The sequence below is a fragment of the Syngnathus floridae genome, chromosome 9, assembly GCF_059516105.1.
Source record: "Syngnathus floridae isolate MCC-2025c chromosome 9, RoL_Sflo_1.0, whole genome shotgun sequence".
Classification (NCBI taxonomy): domain Eukaryota; kingdom Metazoa; phylum Chordata; class Actinopteri; order Syngnathiformes; family Syngnathidae; genus Syngnathus; species Syngnathus floridae.
This window is the reverse complement of record NC_142421.1, coordinates 6376564-6396444: the sequence shown is the minus strand read 5'-3', so window position 1 is coordinate 6396444 and position 19881 is coordinate 6376564. Positions and strand designations below refer to the sequence as shown.

The 19881-nt window shown below is 42.2% G+C and overlaps 1 protein-coding gene across 1 annotated transcript; it reads right to left on the bottom strand.

Moving 5' to 3' along the window:
- Positions 1 to 3125: 3125 nt before the first annotated feature.
- Positions 3126 to 17167, bottom strand: LOC148393155 (uncharacterized). The gene is made up of 25 exons (XM_088385302.1): positions 17067 to 17167; positions 16039 to 16094; positions 13875 to 15956; positions 13532 to 13654; positions 11403 to 13394; positions 11195 to 11328; positions 10525 to 10695; positions 10281 to 10460; positions 9202 to 9784; positions 8718 to 8867; positions 8275 to 8492; positions 8108 to 8183; positions 7735 to 8025; positions 7419 to 7655; positions 7025 to 7177; positions 6237 to 6415; positions 5889 to 6081; positions 5697 to 5816; positions 5505 to 5624; positions 5312 to 5332; positions 5165 to 5226; positions 4898 to 5090; positions 4557 to 4685; positions 4307 to 4442; positions 3126 to 3416 (listed from the first exon to the last, which is right to left on the bottom strand). The coding sequence occupies exons 1-25, from the start codon at positions 17069 to 17071 to the stop codon at positions 3275 to 3277; spliced, it is 7746 nt and encodes a 2581-aa protein (XP_088241428.1). The 5' UTR covers positions 17072 to 17167; the 3' UTR covers positions 3126 to 3274.
- Positions 17168 to 19881: the final 2714 nt, after the last annotated feature.

The following is a 19881-nucleotide window of genomic DNA, read 5'->3' as shown; positions in this document are numbered from 1 at the left end:
TATTTAGAGCTTAATGTCTCGCCCCACATGCTTCATCTTCTTGTTGTTACAATCTGCTAATATCACTTTACAGTACATTAATTTCATTAACATGGATGTAGTCTAAAACTGCTATCCCATCTTGGGAAATTATGCATCCGTAATGAGATTCATGTATTGAATTTGTTAGCCATGGGTCATTTATATGTACATATATCTCTCTGAGCATATTTGCTGCATGCATTGCTCTCTATGGCGCTTTTTCAGAACTAATTATGCCGTTAGTGCGAAGGGAGTATCTGATAGCATGACAGCTGATGCTTGACTGCACTTCTGTTTCCCAGTGGCCACCTGTCTCGGGCCCGCTCCAATGAGAGAGAATGAGAAGGAGGTTGAGAGAAGGTAGATGCAAGGAGAACCAGTTTATACCTGCAACAACACTCTCTTTACAATTATTAATTGCCAAAAGGTGTTGACACAAAGGCCTACTACCTTTGTCAAAAGAACCAGATAAGTTGGAACATGCACGAATGAACGGACGATAGTACTATGGACCATGACCCTGCATACATGTCGCCTGGCGGTGACATTGACAGTATCTTGCAGCAATAGGGTTCAAAGACTCCAGTTCAACTCTTGTTTCGATACAATGGCTTACTGTTGATCGCATCAATGATTTAACTTAGCTCTGTTCGTTTTTGCCCATTGGCTCACCCTTGACCAAACTGTACAATCGGCTGTTTTCTTCAACGAGTCATGAGGGAGGGCAAAGGTGATTGAAGGTTAATTCGGAAAGCCTATTTTGAAACCCAGGAGACATGACTTATTGCTGCTCAATAAAACGTAAAAGCAATCTCAGTGACGTAAGCAAAGCACCACTTTTTGGTGGAGAGTAAAATGTTTCATATCCAAAATGTTTTTAAGCACAAACACCTTTCATTATCACCTCTGTTAATATGTAACTTATGCATAGCCATAAATCTCCTTATCATAGCCCAACCCAGAGTATTGTAATGAAGTAGGTGCTTTCATTTCCTTCCAAGAGGGTTCAAAGAGGCAAAGCTGAAGTCACATCTTCATCCTATGATGTGTATCCTTTTTTGATATAGCATTTGAACACCATCCGTCCATCCATCCATTTTCTGAACCGTTTCATCCCCACGGGGGTCGCAGGCGTCATGGGAGGCAAATGACAAATATGGGGCAATGTTGACCTGTGTAACAGAGAGACGCCATTACAAATGAATGAGGCTGTGTAATGCACCTGCTGGTTCAATGTCAATAGAGTGGATCGCCTTTCATGAGAGAAAATTTCAAGTGTTTACACATCACAGTCAATGAAAAGATCATGACATCAAATGTTTGAGCGATGTTTGTTTTTTCTCATCTCTCTGTATGTTTGAACAGATATGCAATCTGACTACTTGTTTGTGAATGTTTCAATGCGTGTACACTGAGGGTAAAACAAGATAGAATGGGTGTGATCGTTTGTGGATGAATTTTTTATGATGCATGGGCAATTCAGATGGATCCGAACCGTCTCGCCACACTAACTGGCTAAAAGTACGGTTCAGTTAGTGGACAACGTAAATGAGCCCAGAGCAAAGCATTTGGAGCAAGCATGGGTGCTTTTTACAGTGCTGCAATAACAGTATGAGGTGTTGAAAGTCTTGCTGCATATCAACCAATCCCACCAAGCACGTTGGCCTACCTGCTACTGAGGAATGACTTGTTTTCCAAAATTACATCACCAGGCAGGAATGATTAATGACCTCAAATCGGATAAGAGGATTTGGTGGTGCCTGCCTGTTTCAATCGTGTTGTGATGAAATGGATATAATAGCAACAAGTGTGTCCTCACTTTTGTATCCTTATTACACGTATTTGAGCGGATCAGTGGAAAGTCCCAGTAGAGTTTTCTTAACAATCCTGACAAATTCAAAGGATTTAAGAAGAATAAACTAATTCTATAAAAGACCATTGAGAATTTTGGAAAAAAAATCAAGCTTATCTCTCTGCTCTCAAACGCTGTGGGCATGTCCACTGAGTTTTCTCCAACCACACCCCACTCAAAAATCTCGTTTCAAACAACGAGGCACTCTAAAGTGTCAACAGAAGTGAACTTTCCAAAGGGGAATATGCTGTTTTAGGATGTAAACAGTTAGCGAGCAAATCACATGTTGGCCAAGCTACGGCCATTAAAAACAACTCTCTGAAACATCATGAATGTAACATCGAATGTCAGTGGCAGATTCTTACATTCTCTGCTGCAGTCTCAGTAAAGAGCTGCTGTTCATGAAATTACTACTTGGGCCTTGGAGAAGTGTGCCACTTCAAAATCTCTCTTGCAATGATGATTTCACCCTCACTGACTATTTTTCCTGGTGTCCTTGTCTATCACGTGGATCTGGAATTCTCCCTTTGCTGAATACTTAACATGGTCTATGCTCACATCTCACCCTCAGAAATGGAAATTAAAAAAAAGATCCTGAGGGCAAATGGGGTAGTTGTGTACTTTCGTGTGTAACCACCAATAAGGAAGTGAGAAGTGTGTCAAGGAGCACTGCGTTCTTGGGCCTTGCCCAAGTACAGGTAAGGTCTGTTGCTGCAGGAGTGGGACACGCACAGGCTTGTCACCCCCACGTCTCCTTAGGGTGAGATCATTCTACTACGAGATGAAGTCTGCAGAGCAGGTGTCATGTCGCCTGCGTGTCTGTGGGTGTGCTGCATTTCTCCTTAGACAGTGCTCATAAACAAACCCCATGTCTCGCTTGGAAGACTCTGCAGTGACATCTGGTGACTAGAGTTTTAATTGCTTTGAACATACAACAATGGATAACATTTAAATTATAGCTTCTAAATAAGTGTTTGTGATTTATTAATTTTTTTGCATGGAGAACAGTGATGCAATAGATCAAATCTTTTCTGTATAAAGAGTTTGATGCCAAGAATTTGGCAGATGCTAATGAGGCCATCACCGAGATTGTCTTTCTCTGCTGCTATTTTTTTGTATATTTATATAATACCTTGTATATATCTTTTGTAAACTATTGTTTGCAGGAGCAAACACGTCAAACTGGCCATGACTCTTTTGAAAAAAATAAAAGGACAAATACAGCCTTTAAAAGTCGCTCAGGTTTATTTGTTGTTCAAAATATAAATAAGTCATTCTTCTCCAGTATAAAAGAACTGCTTGAAAAGTGCTTCTGGTATGTTTTGCATGTCTATGTGCAATATGTATTTTTGGTAGGTCTCAAAAGTGTAACAAAAACATGCTGTGTAAATTCAGCATGTGCTATCTGACGCGTTGCCGTGGTGTGATGTTGTCTATGATCCGGGGACTGCAGTGGGTCATGTAGTGCAGAGTAGGATCCGAGTAGTTGAAGGACAGAGGATTGTTTGCTTCCTGTACGTTGTCTCCTAACAAGTGAGGCAGACTGCAAGGAAAAAAAGAAAAATCATATAGCAGCTATAACTTTCTCAGAGTACAATAATCTTGTCATTTATGGGCAACAGGCTCACATCTCCAACTTGTACAATGTGAGTCATTACCTTCTAAAAACTACTAATACTGATAACTAGCGTTATTAGACCTCAATTATGGCCAAGAGGGACATCTCGGTGTAATTTGGATGTCTTTCCGTGTTTAATGTGAAATAAAATTTACATATGGCAGGCAATAACCTCAAGCACTTTATGGCAATGTTTGAATACAAGGCCTATTCAGCAACTCATCAATATTAAAGCACAATCCACCCTAGATAATTAAAGAATAAAAATAAAATGACATTCTAAGCTAAAGCTGATTTATTTTTGTTTTTATTTGCAGATGAAATGGGGGGGTTGGCAGTTGTCCTCATAGTGCAAACATGTAAAGATAATTTCATGCAAAAGCACTACATATCATGACTCACTCTAATCCAGTATTGTAATCCCACAATACTAGTGCCATCCTCCTACATTATATCCATAGGGTCTAGTTTACAGATAAAGCAGGCCAGTCATGGTGGGGATTATGTGCCTCTAACACCTGGCCCAGATTCCATACATCTGTACAGACATGCAAGGGCCAAGGTTGTACTATGACGCATGATACTAAAATCTGCCAATAAAAAGTATTTCAGCATGGATTTAAATCCAACGTATAGAATTATTCATATACACTCTATGTGAAATTGCAACATCTGATCTGTTATTATTACATGCTTAAATGTTTACTTGAACCAATACTCTATTTATTTAGGTCAGGGGTCACCAATCATTACACAGCAGGCAACTTGTAGAGCCCTCCAATGTCATTTGCAGGTATAGTCAAGAGTTGACTTACTCTCCAGTCACCGTCTTTTTGCGGCAACAGCAGAAACAGGCCAGTGCAGCCAGAAGAAGCAGCATGGGGATGCCGATGCCAAGAACCAGGCCCAATATAAGATCCAGGTTGTCTGTGTTGATGTTTTCTCTATCTGCTAAATTTAAAATACAAATATTCTTCAACAAAGAGACAACAATGCAGTCTCAAATGAAATGAAATCTCAATCATTTCAGAGTCATTCTCATTTAAAAAATGCCCTGATACTCACTTAATACACAGGATTGTGTTTTATCCACGTCAGTTGTGCCATTGCACACACACCGGTAGCCCCCATAAGTGTTGATACAGAGGGCAGGGGGCACACAAGCCGCCTCCTTGGCCTGACATTCATCCAGATCTGTGGGGAGGAACATTTTGAGATATTTGGTCAGCACTCGATATATTATGGTCCAGTTGATCTTACAGAAAAATAATATAGTATGTCTGCAATGTTTACAAAGTGAATGTCGATATTTTGTGGAGGATTATTTTGTTGGCTTGGACTTGTCTTCAAATTTATAAAACAAAAATGGGACATTTTAAATACGGCCAAAATTGGTGTGTGTTTACCATCAACATCTATGCTTCTGATATCATAGTGGCTGCTGACTCTGGCCAGGTAATCTCTGATGTACCAGTGAGGTGTGTCACTGGACACGTTGATACGATACTCAACCGGACGTGGACTGGAACTCTGTGCTAGATTCTTCTTACTGGCATTATAGAATTTATTCTGGAAGCCTAAGGACAGAATGTTTTCCAGCTGAGAAAAAACAAAGAAAGATATTTGCACGTTAGTTAGCATCCAGTGATCATATTTTAGCCAGAGCCACTCACCTGCCTAAGTCCATCAGCTCTGTTCCTCCTCCAATCCACGGACACATTGAACACATTACCCCCTGTAAACACATCCACACCCGTGTAATGACCTTCTGACCGAATACGGAAATGTTGGTATTACAATTAATCAATATAAATAATTACCTGGAGGATTGGCAGAATCGCCTGTGGAGTTAAAGATAATTCATGTATTAGTGTTATTGTTGTCACAAATAGGGCCCACAAAATGTGGCAGTATATCGGTGCGTGTGTTAAAATGGATTTAAATGGATTTAATATCTCGGAAAAATTCATGATAATATGTAAGATGACATACTGTATGAATATATCCACATACCACATCCATCCGGGTCCTTATCATTCTGGTATCTGCAGAAGCATTCGACAGATCCCGGTTTGTTCCGACACTCAAACTTGGCATTGGGACACGTTGACATCTCAGCACACTCATCTATGTCTTTAGTACATACACAGTGAGTGGATTAGATTTAGTGAAGGCGGGATTATTTCTCTCCAAGGTATTCCACACCTGTACAATTGAATCCATCTCCGACAAAGCCGGGTTTACATGCGCAGGTGTAGTTTTGTTTCGTGCTGGAACAAGTTGCATCTTTGTGGCAGGGGAAGGTGAAAGGAGGCATGCACATGTCTAGGAAAACACAAGAATGAGGAATCAAAATGCTTGTGAGAACCTTAGCGTAGCCGTTGATTTGTGACTAACCATGCTCAAAGCACTTGTATCCCTGCTTCCCGTTGGACACGGTATTATTCGGGCACTGTCCGCAGTCGAAGGTCCCGCTCTTTAAATCCGATTGACACTGTACTCCTCGGAAACATGGTTTACCTTTACATGGGTTTGCAATCTCCCTACAAAACTTGCCACTGAATCCTTTTGGGCATAGGCATCCTGAAACCTACGACGTGAGTGATAAAGTGCATATTAAGAATTTTTTATAATCAAAATTTTAAAAAATATATTTATTGTACTTTATTATAGAAGATGTGTCTGACTGTTTTGGAGGCAAATATACGTGATGAGTCAAGACGTTGACGTCTCTCCAAACTTTACCTGGAACTTTCCATGTAGGTGGTTTTCAATAATGCTGTCAGACACACAAGTGCCTCCATGAAAGCAGTTGCAGAGTCGCAGAATTGGTGTAAACAGGGAGCTGGACAGCTTATCTGTGACCTTAATAGTTAGCTTGACAGGCGTGATGCTGAGAGGCGTCCACGTTAAGTAACCATCACCTGGATTGGAGAGAGAAAGAAAGCTGATTGGATCCCAATTCAATGTTGGAATTAATTAATTAATCAATATTATAAAATAAACAATTAAAATAAATAATAATAAAATAATAATCCAATCATTCTTATTGGTTGTACACCGTATTTTCCGCACTATAAGGCGCACCTAAAAATCTCCAATTTTCTCAAAAGCGGTGCGCTTTATATATGGACCAATATGGATTCGTGGATGAGGACTAACTTATTAAAGTAATCTTTACGTGTTTATTTTGTGTGTTGTGTGATATTAACGTTTGAGCAACGTTGATTTATTGATATATTGTTATTGTTTTCACTATTTCGAGTGTTACTATATTGTGGTTGCATTAACGTTTGAGCAAGGTTGAGTTATTTATTCTATGCGCTTTATAATCCGGTACGCCTTATATATGAACAAAGTTTTAAAATGGGCCATTCATTGAAGGTGCGCCTTATAATCCGGTGCGCCTTATAGTGCGGAAAATACGGTACATAGTACAGAACAGAAAAATTAGACAGTACCAAACTATGCCTAAATGAGCAAGGGTAAGAAATATGCCAATGTGTGTGTAGTTGTGTGTTTGTGTGTCTCACCACTGCCAATGGAGGCCTGTGGGGGTCTCGGAAAGAGTATTGAATAAGTAATAGGATCTCCATTTGGATCCTGGGCGATAATTCGTATGTTGACAGTAGTGTTGACCTGAGCGTGGATCAGTGTCGGTTCTGTCACTATGGGCGGTGTATTGCCTAACAGAACAGACAGACACAATCCATCAATATAGTCAAAAGTACAGGAGAAATAATATTCTCAAAACTTAACATTAGTGTGTCGAAATATTGCATGTATTTTCCAATGTCATCGAGTGGTAAACCAAGAGAATGCCACGGTGCTTCAGAGAGACCACTCTTTGCAATACTAAATAATAAATATAATATATAAAATATACAAATAAACCAATTCTGCACACTGTTCCTTGAGACATTTTACCATATATTAGGGCTAAATTTTCATATTGTTTCTCTGCATTCAGGGTTTGAAGTCCCAGGTCAGATGTGCCGGATGCAAGACTGTCTTGGACACATTGCACGCTGCCTTGGCAGGTTCTCCTCATATCCTCCACCACGTCAGGACTGAAGCCTCTCAGCAATTCATTGAGGGAGATTGGTTCAAATGGATCCAGAGGAGAAGAAGAGAACAGCAGGCGCTCTGGTTGTGGGACTGCCCCTACAGACGCAGTTTATACGGTCATTACAAAATAGACACAAATATAATATATATTTTTTTTCTTTTGCAAATCACTCACAGGATAAGCCAAAAAGATGCAGCTTCTCTTCTGATGGCGGATTACGATCTACTGAGGACAGCGGCCGGCCATCGGACATGAGGAAGTCATCTGAACGGTTAGTACTCCAGAGGCCCATGAGACCCACTGTTCGGTTGTAAAAGGTCTGAGGAACTTGCACGATGGCCGCCAACTGGTTGTGGCCTTCCACACGCCACACCAGCACATGCAGACCACCAGCGTACAAAGCTGCACAGCGATCCAATGAAACACAGCGCACGGCAAAGTCTCTTTCCCCCACGTGCACCACACCTGAAAATTTATCACATAAAGAAAGCTCATCACTTTAAATTTCATACACCACAACGATGTGTAAATGGTGTGTTGCTGTTACCAACAGTGACAAAAATTTCAGCATCATCTATCAACAATCGCAGTCCTTCTCCTTTCTCCGCACACCTCCATTCAATCTGCAAGAATCAAGCCAATATAGATCAAGTCCACACTTTTGTCTCCTTTATTTTGGTGTCATTTTTCCATCAGCACAACTTGCACACTGACCTTGCCAATGCCCTGGTGGAACGCGGCCATGCGTACCACCACTGGGAAGTTAATGCTCCCTTTTTGGTGTGTGTGCAGTCTCTCAGTCTGTCCTTGCAGGGTGAAGATATTCGATCCAGTGTTGGAAGATAGCCGAACTATCACAAACACTCCTAATCCCTTGAAGGAGTACTTTGTGCCGTCAAAGGTGATGAAATGGAGGCTGCCATATACTAATGCTGAGTGGGGGGGAATACAAAAGATTTGACATGGAATTAGATAAGAGTTTTATCAGTGTTAGAAAGGTGCAAATTCAATACAAACATGTGGGAGAACATGATTTCCAAGCCACTCCACTGGTTATGCATTAACATTTTTCATCGAAATAAAAATGTCTGCAGCTATTTTGCGAGGCATTGACAGTTTTCTTTTGTGTGTATTTTTCAAGGAAGAGACCCCCTTACCGACACCATTGGTTGCCGTGTTGCCTAGCTTGGAGCCATCCAGACTGCCCCAATTGTAGCCTTGGCAGCGGTCGATTGGCCGCTTTTTGAGGTAAAGGTGGCAAAGAGGAGATTCAATGCAACACCACTGGAAAGGCAGAAGGTCTTCATCTGGAGGAAAACAACCAAAATTAGAATAATAGAACAAATAAAAAGTCAGCTGTTCAAAATGACCTGCTCAGAAGGTGAATGGAAAAATGAATGAATGAATATGATGTCATACAGCAAGTCCTTCATCACAATTATATATTATATAAACGATATATATTATATTAAAGACTTCAGCGCCATCTTCTACTTCTCATATATTAAAAACACACCTTGAAATCCTTGAAATGAGGCCAATGTACAGTAGATAATATTTACGCTTACATGAAAATATTTCATGGGCAATTTCTCCCAAATCTAAAAAGAAAAACTTGCACTGAATCGTTATATATATTACCAATATGTTTCTGGGTACTTTGTCTTGAGAAGTAGCGCTCGTTGTAACCCGCCAGCAGAGGCCCCTGCGGATCATACACGCATCTTTTTCCGGCTCCGTATTTGTTGGCCAAAATGGAGCGGAAGAAGTGGCCCCCATCAGCACCCCATCTCTGATCCCTCAACTGTGATCCTTGCTCAGTGGTATCTTGCAGAAAGGACAAATCTTCCAGAGCCTGGGTACGGGTACAGTGACATGAAGGTAAGCCATGAGTCCAGTCAGAAGGATCGGGCTGCTTCATTGCCCATGCCTGGCACGCAAGTCCTGGCGTTGCCTCAACCTCATTAGGTCCATTTAAATCATACACAATCTGGCCTAGCTTCCCCAAGGGCCCTTTGATTTGTTGCGGCCTGTATCTTCCCCCTGGGCCGAAAATGTTTTCAGGGGGAGTAGTGGACTCCTTGTGGACGCTTTTCCCAGCCATGTAGCCAATAAGAGCATCATGATGTTCTCTTTGGCCCGGACCCCATCTCATCTCCCCGTATTGCAGCAGGGCAAAGGATCGTACCCCATCCGTTGCCAGAATACACTGAAAAGTGTTTGTCTGGAATGAACAAACATGGCAGAAGTTCATGAACATATATGTATTTATATTATTAATATTCACATATTATATATATTTATGCACATTTGTGGCATTTTATTTCGTTTTGTTCCCTGCTATGCCGTGACTTGAGTCTTGGCTCAATAAAGCCAGTACAGAATGCATATCATCAGATTCCCAAAATTCCTAAAAATAATGTCTTTTTTTTTTTTTTAGAAAACAGATCCAGATATTGATTATATATGTTAATAATTTTATTAAGCTGTACTAAGCTGTCGTGCTTTTGTGGAGCCTGCCTCAAGGAGGCGCTTAAATTCAATCTATCAATTCCAGTAGAGCAGACACGTTAAACGTGAACAGCCAACTAACTCCAAGCCCTCTGATATTAGTTTGTGTTTTGGTATGTGTATCGGTTATTTGTCTCATTTCAAGAATATCTAAAAAGTTATCGTCATGGTTAGGAATATTTTGTCATACAGTTAATCAATCATGTTACCTCTGACTGATTGATCTTCTGGTAAGACACAGCCATTACATGGTCCCAAGTGATTTTGAGTATCCACGAAGGGGTAAAAGCAGGCTTCCCTTTCTCCCCCTCAAATTTTGAAACATCAATGGCTGTACGATTGAACACTATGTGGGAGTACACATCTGCTATATCGGACTCGTGATATTCCTGGAAAAAAAAGATACAAGATTAAAACATTCTCTTTCAAATTCATCTCTGGATGACATCTAACCTTGTAGAACAAACGGCCATGGCCTTGTGTGAGGTCAACGTCATCCCAGAACACGGCCAAAAGTGACACATTCATATCAGTGGGAAAGCTGGGGGCGGCTAATGGAGCTGGAAACAGATGCTGCTCATTCTCAGCAGCAGACTGAAACTGGACAAGGCCATTATCCGAGAACTAGAAAAGAAAAGAGCCACAGACTTCAATAAAAAAACTAGAATTCATTTAGAATTTTAACCCTATTTTTTTTAGATTCAGGTATAAGAGTAAAGGGAAATCTTTTCCAGTATCAAGAAAACATATGTGAACCCTTTGGAATGACCTTGATTTGTGCTTCAATTGTTTGCACAATGAGACCTGAATTTTAAGTGCCAATATTAAATGGTTTTGTCAAACTAATACAACTACATAAAAAGTCATAAAAAGAATACACATCAATAAAGTATTTAAAAAAATCATCAATGCTACCTATAACCTGCATAAAGACTCAATTGAATGCACAAGCATACCTGTGTGTTCCCAATTAACCAGAATAAACCAGTCCTAGTCAAACTTATGTTAAATGTGGGTCAGTACATACATCCAGTTTGTACTCATCCAGGTCATTCCAAAGGCTTCACACATACACAAATGTTTTCTTGCAACTCCACATCATACACTCTCCCAGAAAACTTACATAAATTCTGTCATATAATTTCCCCATGAATGGGAAACCTATTGGCGGTTTGATGTATGGAGAATTGACATCTTGTGTTTCTGTGTGTATTCTTCCATCACCAACTTCGGCTCCAAACGGGAACAGGTTGCTCTCTGTTGGTGAAATTCAGAGTGTTGATCAGTGCAAAAACAAAAACTAAATGAATAATCATAAATGTATTGCCAACCATTCTGAATCATGTTGCAGAGGAAATTTTCTTCTGGACAGGAACATGTGTAAGACCCTGGCAGATTAGTACAAGAAGTTTGCCCAGGACATGTCACGGGTGACACACATTCATCAAAGTCGACACATCCTCCTTTTCCACGACCTCTGTCTTGGGTTGCATTCCAGCCCGGACTGCAGGTACATTGAAAACCTCCGACATGATTGGAGCAGGTGGCAGCAGAGTGACACTGCCCATTGGCCTGTTGGCATTCGTCAAGGTCTACACATCGGTCTCCAATACTCACAAAGCCATGTCTGCATGAACATAGAAATGATCCTGGAGTGTTGTGGCAGCGAGCAACAGGTTGGCACGGATCGCTCAATGCGACACACTCGTTCACATCTTCGCACCATGAGCCATTTCCTGCAAAGCCCAGAGGGCAATAGCACGAAAAAGAACCGGGCCTGTTCCAGCACCGTGCCAAGGGATGGCAAGGTAAATCGTCGCATTCGTCGGTATCGACGCACGCGTTCCCTTCCTCGTGGTATCCCAAAGGACAAGCGCAGTCGTACCATCCGGGAATATTGGTGCAGACCTGATCGAGGCGACAGGGGGTGTTGTATTTGCATTCGTCGATATCTTCGCAACCCAACAGAGATGGAGAGTAGCCAGGATAACACTCACAGATGAAGGATCCTGCTGTGTTATTACAAAACGAGTGCTCGGGGCAGAGGCTCACAATGGGGCCTTGACATTCATCTATATCCCGACACTTGGTGCCGTTCAGAACAAAGCCCTCGTTGCAAGGACAACGATAAGAACCGGGGGTGTTGACACATGTCGACTGAGGTGGACACACCGTTGCATTATGAGAGTCTAAACATTCATTTTCATCCACACATTTTGTTCCATTACTCAAAAATCCACTAATGCATTCACAGTAATAAGATCCAATTTCATTAATGCATAGCCCATGGTTGCAAATGTCCTCAATATTCGTTTCATTGCACTCATTGACGTCCACGCATATGTCGTTGACGTAGGAAAATCCAGCATGGCATACACATTGGAAGCTGCCATTAGTGTTGATACATGTGCTATATTCCGGGCAGGTGGATTTGTTCTGGCACTCATTAATATCCTCACAGTCACTATTGTTGCTTTGGTAACCTTGCCAACACTCACAGAAAAAAGATCCCACTGAATTCAGGCAGATGGAGGAATTAGGACAGCGAATTAAGCCCAGAGAGCATTCATCTATATCCAAACATCTGGATCCGTTGCTCGAGAAGCCTAAATCGCAATGACATTTGTAGCCGCCGTTGACATTGCTGCAAGTGCTGTTATCCGGGCAGGTGAAGTTTCCCGTTGCACATTCGTCGATATCACGACAGTGTGTCCCATTATCGAGAAAACCATCCCAACATTCACAGATGTAGGAGCCATTGGTATTGAAACAGGATGAGAAAGCAGGGCATACTGGAACTTGGAATCGGTCGCATTCATCTACGTCGGCGCATTCCCGGCCGTTGCCTTGATAACCGTCTTTGCAATGACAGTAGAAGGAGCCCTGATATTGGTGGCACTCAGCGAGGGGATGGCAGACGAAGCTTGCGTTCAGGCAGGTGTCTTCATTCACACACGTGCCCTTGTCGTACACCAGACCAAAAATACACAAACAGGAGTAGGAACCAATGGTGTTGCTGCATGACATATTTGTGCTACAAGTGGTGTTCTCATGACATTCATCTAGGTCTTCACAATCAAAGCCATCGCCCAGGTATCCATCCCTGCACTGGCAGTCGTAGGCTCCGTACGTGTTGCGGCACAAAGCTCGGTCACTGCAGTTGTGCGGTAGGGTGGAATTCAGCTCGCATTCGTTTACATCTCGGCACCGATAGCCGTCACCCTCCGTGCCGACAGGGCAGTCGCAGGTGAACGAGCCGGGTGTGTTTATGCAGCTGGCAACGTTATGGCATCCTCCATTTTGGATTTGGCATTCATCAAAGTCTATAATTCATCCAAAATGGGACATTGTCAAGGAAGCAGCCCCAAATGGAGATGGAGAAATCTCTTAAGAGTGTTACCATGGATCAAAAGAGCCATATTGTGCATTGAATGTGTCCGGACGGGCAGTTGACACTTACCGGAGCAGTTCTTTCCATCACCCGTGAAGCCACTGAGACAGAAGCAGGCATGACTTCCCACTGTGTTGACACACTGTGAAAAGTCACTGCACTCGTGTTGTCCTGTTTCACACTCATTTACATCTGACAGAAAAGCGGTAGGTAGAAGGAGGATGAAAAAAAAAAAGAAGGTTAGAAAACTCATGGGGAATAAGACGACACAAATGTATGTTATTGATGATCATGGCCAGAAGCTTTGCTGTTATTCTAGCCAACTCCATCAAGCCGATCACTTCATAAATGAATAAAAATAAATAAATAAATAAAATGAGACAGAAAGAACAACGAAAATATTTTTCCTTACCGGTGCATTGAGGTCCACTGAGAATGTAGCCTTGCTTGCAATCGCAGGAATATGAGCCAGGGATGTTAAAACATTCTGTGTCATTTTCAGGACAAATGTTGTCCCTTTGGCATTCGTCTATATCAAAGCAAGCCAGTCCATCGCCAATGTATCCCAGGTCACACACGCATTGGTGTCCAGCAGGTGAGTTGTGGCACAGTCCATTAATGTGGCACCCTGGGTCGCAAAGTGGAGCGGGTGGCACACAAGTGTCATTCAGGGCCACCGTACCATTCAAACATGAGCAAACATATGCCCCGGGGGAGTTGATGCACTTTGAGAAATCTGGACAAATGGTATCCAAGAGTATACACTCGTCCACATCCTCGCAGGAGAAGCCATCACCTTTGAACCCTTGCTGGCACGAGCAGAAGAAGTCCCCAATAAAGTTGGTGCATAGTGCCCGTGGATGGCACGTATCCAACACAGAGCATTCGTCAATGTCGTCGCATTGAGCGCCATTGACTGCGAAGCCTCGGTTACAGGTGCAAGTGTGGGAGCCCATGGTGTTGAGGCACGTGGCGTTAACATGGCAAGGATTCTCCCTACACTCGTCAATATCGACACAGTCCATGCTGGCGGCGGGGCGGTAATATCCAATCTGGCAGGGGCATTCATATGAACCATTAATGTTCTTGCATTCTTCATTGACACCACATGGATTTTCCTGTGTCTCACATTCATTTACATCTTGGCAAAGAGTCTTGTTAACCAAAACAAATCCAGTCTGGCACAGGCAGGTGAAAGAGCCGAGGTTGTTCACACATTTCGCCTTATTCCTACAACCTCCATTATCCACCAGACACTCGTTGACGTCACTGCACCTGATCACACCGTCTCCAGAGTAACCCACTCGACAGGTGCAGTTATAAAGACCGGGCAGGTTAGTGCAAAAAGCGTCGGAGTGGCACTGAGTCGAAATGGAACATTCATCCACGTCCACGCATGTGAAACCGTCTCCTCTATAACCTGCTGCGCACTGGCACGAGAAGGAACCGGCGACATTAGTGCAGATAGAGTAGGGGCTGCAAAAACCTGCCGCGCATTCATCCAGGTCACGGCACTCGGAGTTATTAAAGATGAAACCTCTGCCGCAGTCGCAGAAATACGACCCGTCCGTGTCGACGCAGGTAGTGGTCAAAGGGCAGATGTTTGGTGTTGCGCACTCGTTGATATCCTCACACAATCTGCCATCTCCTATAAACCCCTCCAAACAGGAGCACCCATAACTCCCAAGTCTGTTAATACACACGGAATTGGGATCGCAGTCGTTGTCCTCATTGCATTCGTTGATATCGACGCACGTCAAGCCATTGCCGGCAAAACCCGGGTCGCAGTTACATTTGTACGACCCGATCGTGTTAACGCAGTCTGCGAATAGACTACAGATGTTGCTTTCGCATTCATCGATGTCCACACAGCTCCGGCCGTTACTTTCAAAGCCGTTGCTGCAAGTACAGCGATAGCTACCGGGTAGATTTTTGCAGCCTTTGTGACCAAACAAGGACGAGCACACCTGCGGAGTCTCTGAACATTCGTCGATATCGAGACACAGGTAGTTCCCGTTGCCCTTATAGCCGGGATTACACGTGCACACATAAGATCCGGCTTTGTTGGTACAGGTTGCATTCCAATGGCAAATATTTGGGTTGGCGCATTCGTTTTTATCGGCGCACTCGAGGCCGTTTCCCTCGAAACCGACTTTACATCGGCATTTTCGTCCGCCCTCCACGTTGCTGCAGAGAGCGTCGGCGTGGCAGCCTCCGTTTTCTTTCTGACACTCGTCAATATCCAAGCAGTCGCTCCCGTCGCCGATGAATCCGCTGAGACAAAAGCATGTGTAGCTGCCGATGGTGTTGTTGCAGCGGGCCTTGGAATGACAACTGTGCAGGCCGCTGAGGCATTCGTCAATGTCACTGCACTGAAGACCATCGCCCTGGTAGCCCATGCCGCACACACAGGTGAAATTGTTTTGGACTTTTAGACATTCCGCTTGTGGATGGCACTTGCTGCCTGCTGCCTCACAATCTCTCCGGTCAGCAACTGATTAGACAAAAGACACAGAGAGAGATAAACGATGAAGAACCCAAATCATTTTTAGTATGAATGAGGCGAGTTTGTTCACCTGCAGAGGAGGATTTTATCATCGCAAAGAGAATGATCAGCCACAAGTCCTGGAACCTGTCAAGGCAGAGAAAAGATTCGACAACAAATATCTGAAATTATTTCAAAATAAAGTGGACATTCCTCGTGCTGTTTTCTTACAGGTCAGGGAATTTAGTCGCAATTGCAATTTATGCAACGGACTGAGAGTTTAGTTGACCTAGATAGGGACGATTGGTGTTAATATGTTCTTAGTATGTTTCAGGTTGTGCTCTGACAAACTATCATTTACATCTTTACAACTACGTGATAATTTTAGAAAATAAATCCGCTGTTTTTTATGAAAGACCATCTGTGCCAAGCAGTCAATTACCAGTATGATATGAATAATAGCTCTGATTGAGTTACCATCTAGATGTCATGGTTCCCTTCAGGGCATGTCGGGCTATTGTCTGTGGTGAAGGGTAACACTGTGCTTGGACAATACTCCCATTACATAAATGCATAAAACTTTACAGATGGATTAAACACTATGCCCTTTTTAAAATTAGCACCAAGGAAAAATAAATATAACTTATAAGGAAAACCTTTTCAAAGTTACGCACTGTAGCCGACAAACGTTCCCAATATTTTTTAAGGATCTTTTGAGAGATGGCTGCATTTAATACATTAAAGAATGGATTTTTGTTTTTGTTTTCTTACTTCATTCTTTGTATCGATTTAGCAAAGACAATTATAGTGACCCAAAGTTTTACTCGATCATTTATTGTTACTAACTGTACCTTGCTCATCTTTCACTCAGCAAATAAAGTATCCTAAATGTGGCATCATTTTGCAACCTGATATACATAGTATGGCAGAATTATAATTTTTTTCATCTGTAAGTGCTAAATCACAACATATTTGCATCATTCTGCACTAAAATACAGTCAGAAATTTAATTTGGGTGACTGAAAAGCAATGGTTGCGAGGATTCCACCTGTCCCGATATCGGTCCACCTTAAAAACAAAACAACAAAAACAGTGAAATGAAAATTGATTTCCACTCACCCCATTCCACTTCTTCTTGTGAATTCCCCTCGCTTGGCTCACACTCAGCCTAGACTCTTCAAAAACTTCACTTTCCTCTTCAAGTGGCTCCTTCCCCTTTCTCCTCCTCCTTGGATTCATCCACCCCAGGGAATCAGGACAATAATGTGCACTGCCCTGACATCTTAAACCTCTGGGAAGAGGAACACCCATTTTCCCGTGGTTGTGTGGATGCTTTCGTGCAATACGTACAACAGTTCTCCCTTGGGCCTGTTTGTTTTTTTCACTGCATTCAGGCATGCCAGACATCACCACGATTTGAGAGAGCAGCAAACAAAAAGATTGTATTAATACTGTAAAAAATAGTGAGGCCATGAAAGCTGAACCACAATGTAATGCATTATACTGTGTACTATGTCTCCTTAAAAATACATATACAGTATTGTACACATTTTTATAAAATTTCTGATGAGTGACCTAACCAAGTAGCTAAGTAGCTGGGGAAGTCCTTTTGCAAATTTTATTTTTTTAATGCGCGCATTACATTCACTCTGATTTATCCATTCATTTACCAGCTGTTTACTCTTCATTCTGGACTGTCGCCATATCACTGCAGAGGAATATGAACTAAATATTATAGATATTATTTAGTGAATGGTAACTTTCATGAAGACAATGTTGAGTGTATGCTGCGAACAATATTTTCCAGGTAAATAATTATTGAAACTTAAAATGTGAGTCATGTGTATCAACTGAACCGTGACTCACAACAGGATCAAATGGTTTCTCAACTCAGGTTTCAGTCCTTAAACATGTTGACTCAACCTACCGGCTCAGGAAGCCTATTACGTCACCAAATCAAAACGTCGCCACTGCTCACCCCCAAAAAATGGCAGTTATAGCAGATCCACCATACAAGCTGTTGTTAAATGGCAGGGAACCAAATGTACCCAAGCCACAGAAATTTGGATCAATTTGTTTTGCAACGACAAGTTGGATTCACAATGTTGTGCAAAAGTACTACTCAAAAGTTTTGGTGAGCTCTGCTAAAAACAACCCAGCTTACTTGGTTGATGCAGAAACGTCACAAACAAAAAAAATCACAGCTGAAACTGCCAAAGGAAACACTTGAGTCATAGAATTTAATGATCACAAAATACATCCAATGAGCAACAAGAAAGGAAATAATGATGAAAGAGTGAATGTACCTGATAAATGTACATTATTTTTGAAGGGTGAGGATCTGTGATTTATTCATTTGATTGTTTATTTATCTATTTTTAATGCGACAAAACAAAAGTCGCAGACGGCAAAAGGTGGCGAAACTAATTTCCAAATATGGCAACACAGGTGTTGTGCTCGATTTGGTTCCCCCGTGAGATTTTGTTCCCCCTGCCGCGGGAGCGCGCACGCCTTGTTTGGAAAGCGAAAAACCGATCCCGTACGGCGTCGTACGGCGTCAGCACTATGTTGTTTTCAATAAAAACATGAAGAATTCACGTTTGCGTCAGTCAATTTTAATTTTTATAAAGGATTATTCTCATTTGATGTCTTTAAATTCATCCGCGTTCTGCCATTGAAGCGGGGTGCATTCAAAGACCAGTCGTAAAGACGGAACACTCACTCACTTCACCAAAAAGCAACGATATAATTACGTGAGCTCTTTGCATAAACCTCGATGCAAAGAAACTCCTCCTTTTGGGTACCGTTACATGCTACAAGGAGTACCTGTTCAAATTTGCCACACTACCTGAGCAGACCCCCAGGAAGACAGAAAAAAAACAGCTGGAGTCTAGGACTCACCGTTCTCAAAATAAGGGGGGGGGGGGACATATCCTCACGGGCCACCCGTGAGGATATGTTCCCCCCCTGTAACTTGGGCCAGGAATGAGGGAACCTGTTCAAATTTGCCACACTACCTGAGCAGACCCCCAGGAAGACAGAAAAAAAGCCAGTCGATGTCCAGGACTCACCGTTCTCAAAATGGGAGGGGGGCACAAATATTCACGCCTTGACATTTTTTATAGCGTTTCTGTTACAATTTTTATCCCACCACCTTTCACTTTGCTTGGGACAAAAGGAGCCTTCAGAACTGAAATTTCTTCTCAATTATTCATTCAAATCAATTCACTCAAATCATTGTCGTTATGAAAGATTTGATCACAAAACGTGTGTGGCTTTTTCTTCAATGAAAACGTTTGACATTGCTAGAGTGTCAGCTTTTAATTATATTGCGCTGTCATTTTAAAGCAAATTAATAAATGCAACAATATTAATTCGCTTTGAAAATACCTGAGTAATAAAATGGATGGATGAATGATGATTACAATTAAGAATAAAGTCTCCTTTGTAATATATACTCCTTGTAGCATGTAACGGTACCCAAAAGGAGGAGTTTCTTTGCATCGAGGTTTATGCAAAGAGCTCACGTAATTATATCGTTGCTTTTTGGTGAAGTGAGTGAGTGTTCCGTCTTTACGACTGGTCTTTGAATGCACCCCGCTTCAATGGCAGAACGCGGATGAATTTAAAGACATCAAATGAGAATAATCCTTTATAAAAATTAAAATTGACTGACGCAAACGTGAATTCTTCATGTTTTTATTGAAAACAACATAGTGCTGACGCCGTACGACGCCGTACGGGATCGGTTTTTCGCTTTCCAAACAAGGCGTGCGCGCTCCCGCGGCAGGGGGAACAAAATCTCACGGGGGAACCAAATCGAGCACAACACCGGAAAAGGTGCGCACACCGTTTTTGCGCTAAACTCCGCCCCCTTCACACCTATGCAAATCAATGTGACGTATTGAGACTCCCAGCATTATAAATTGACTTC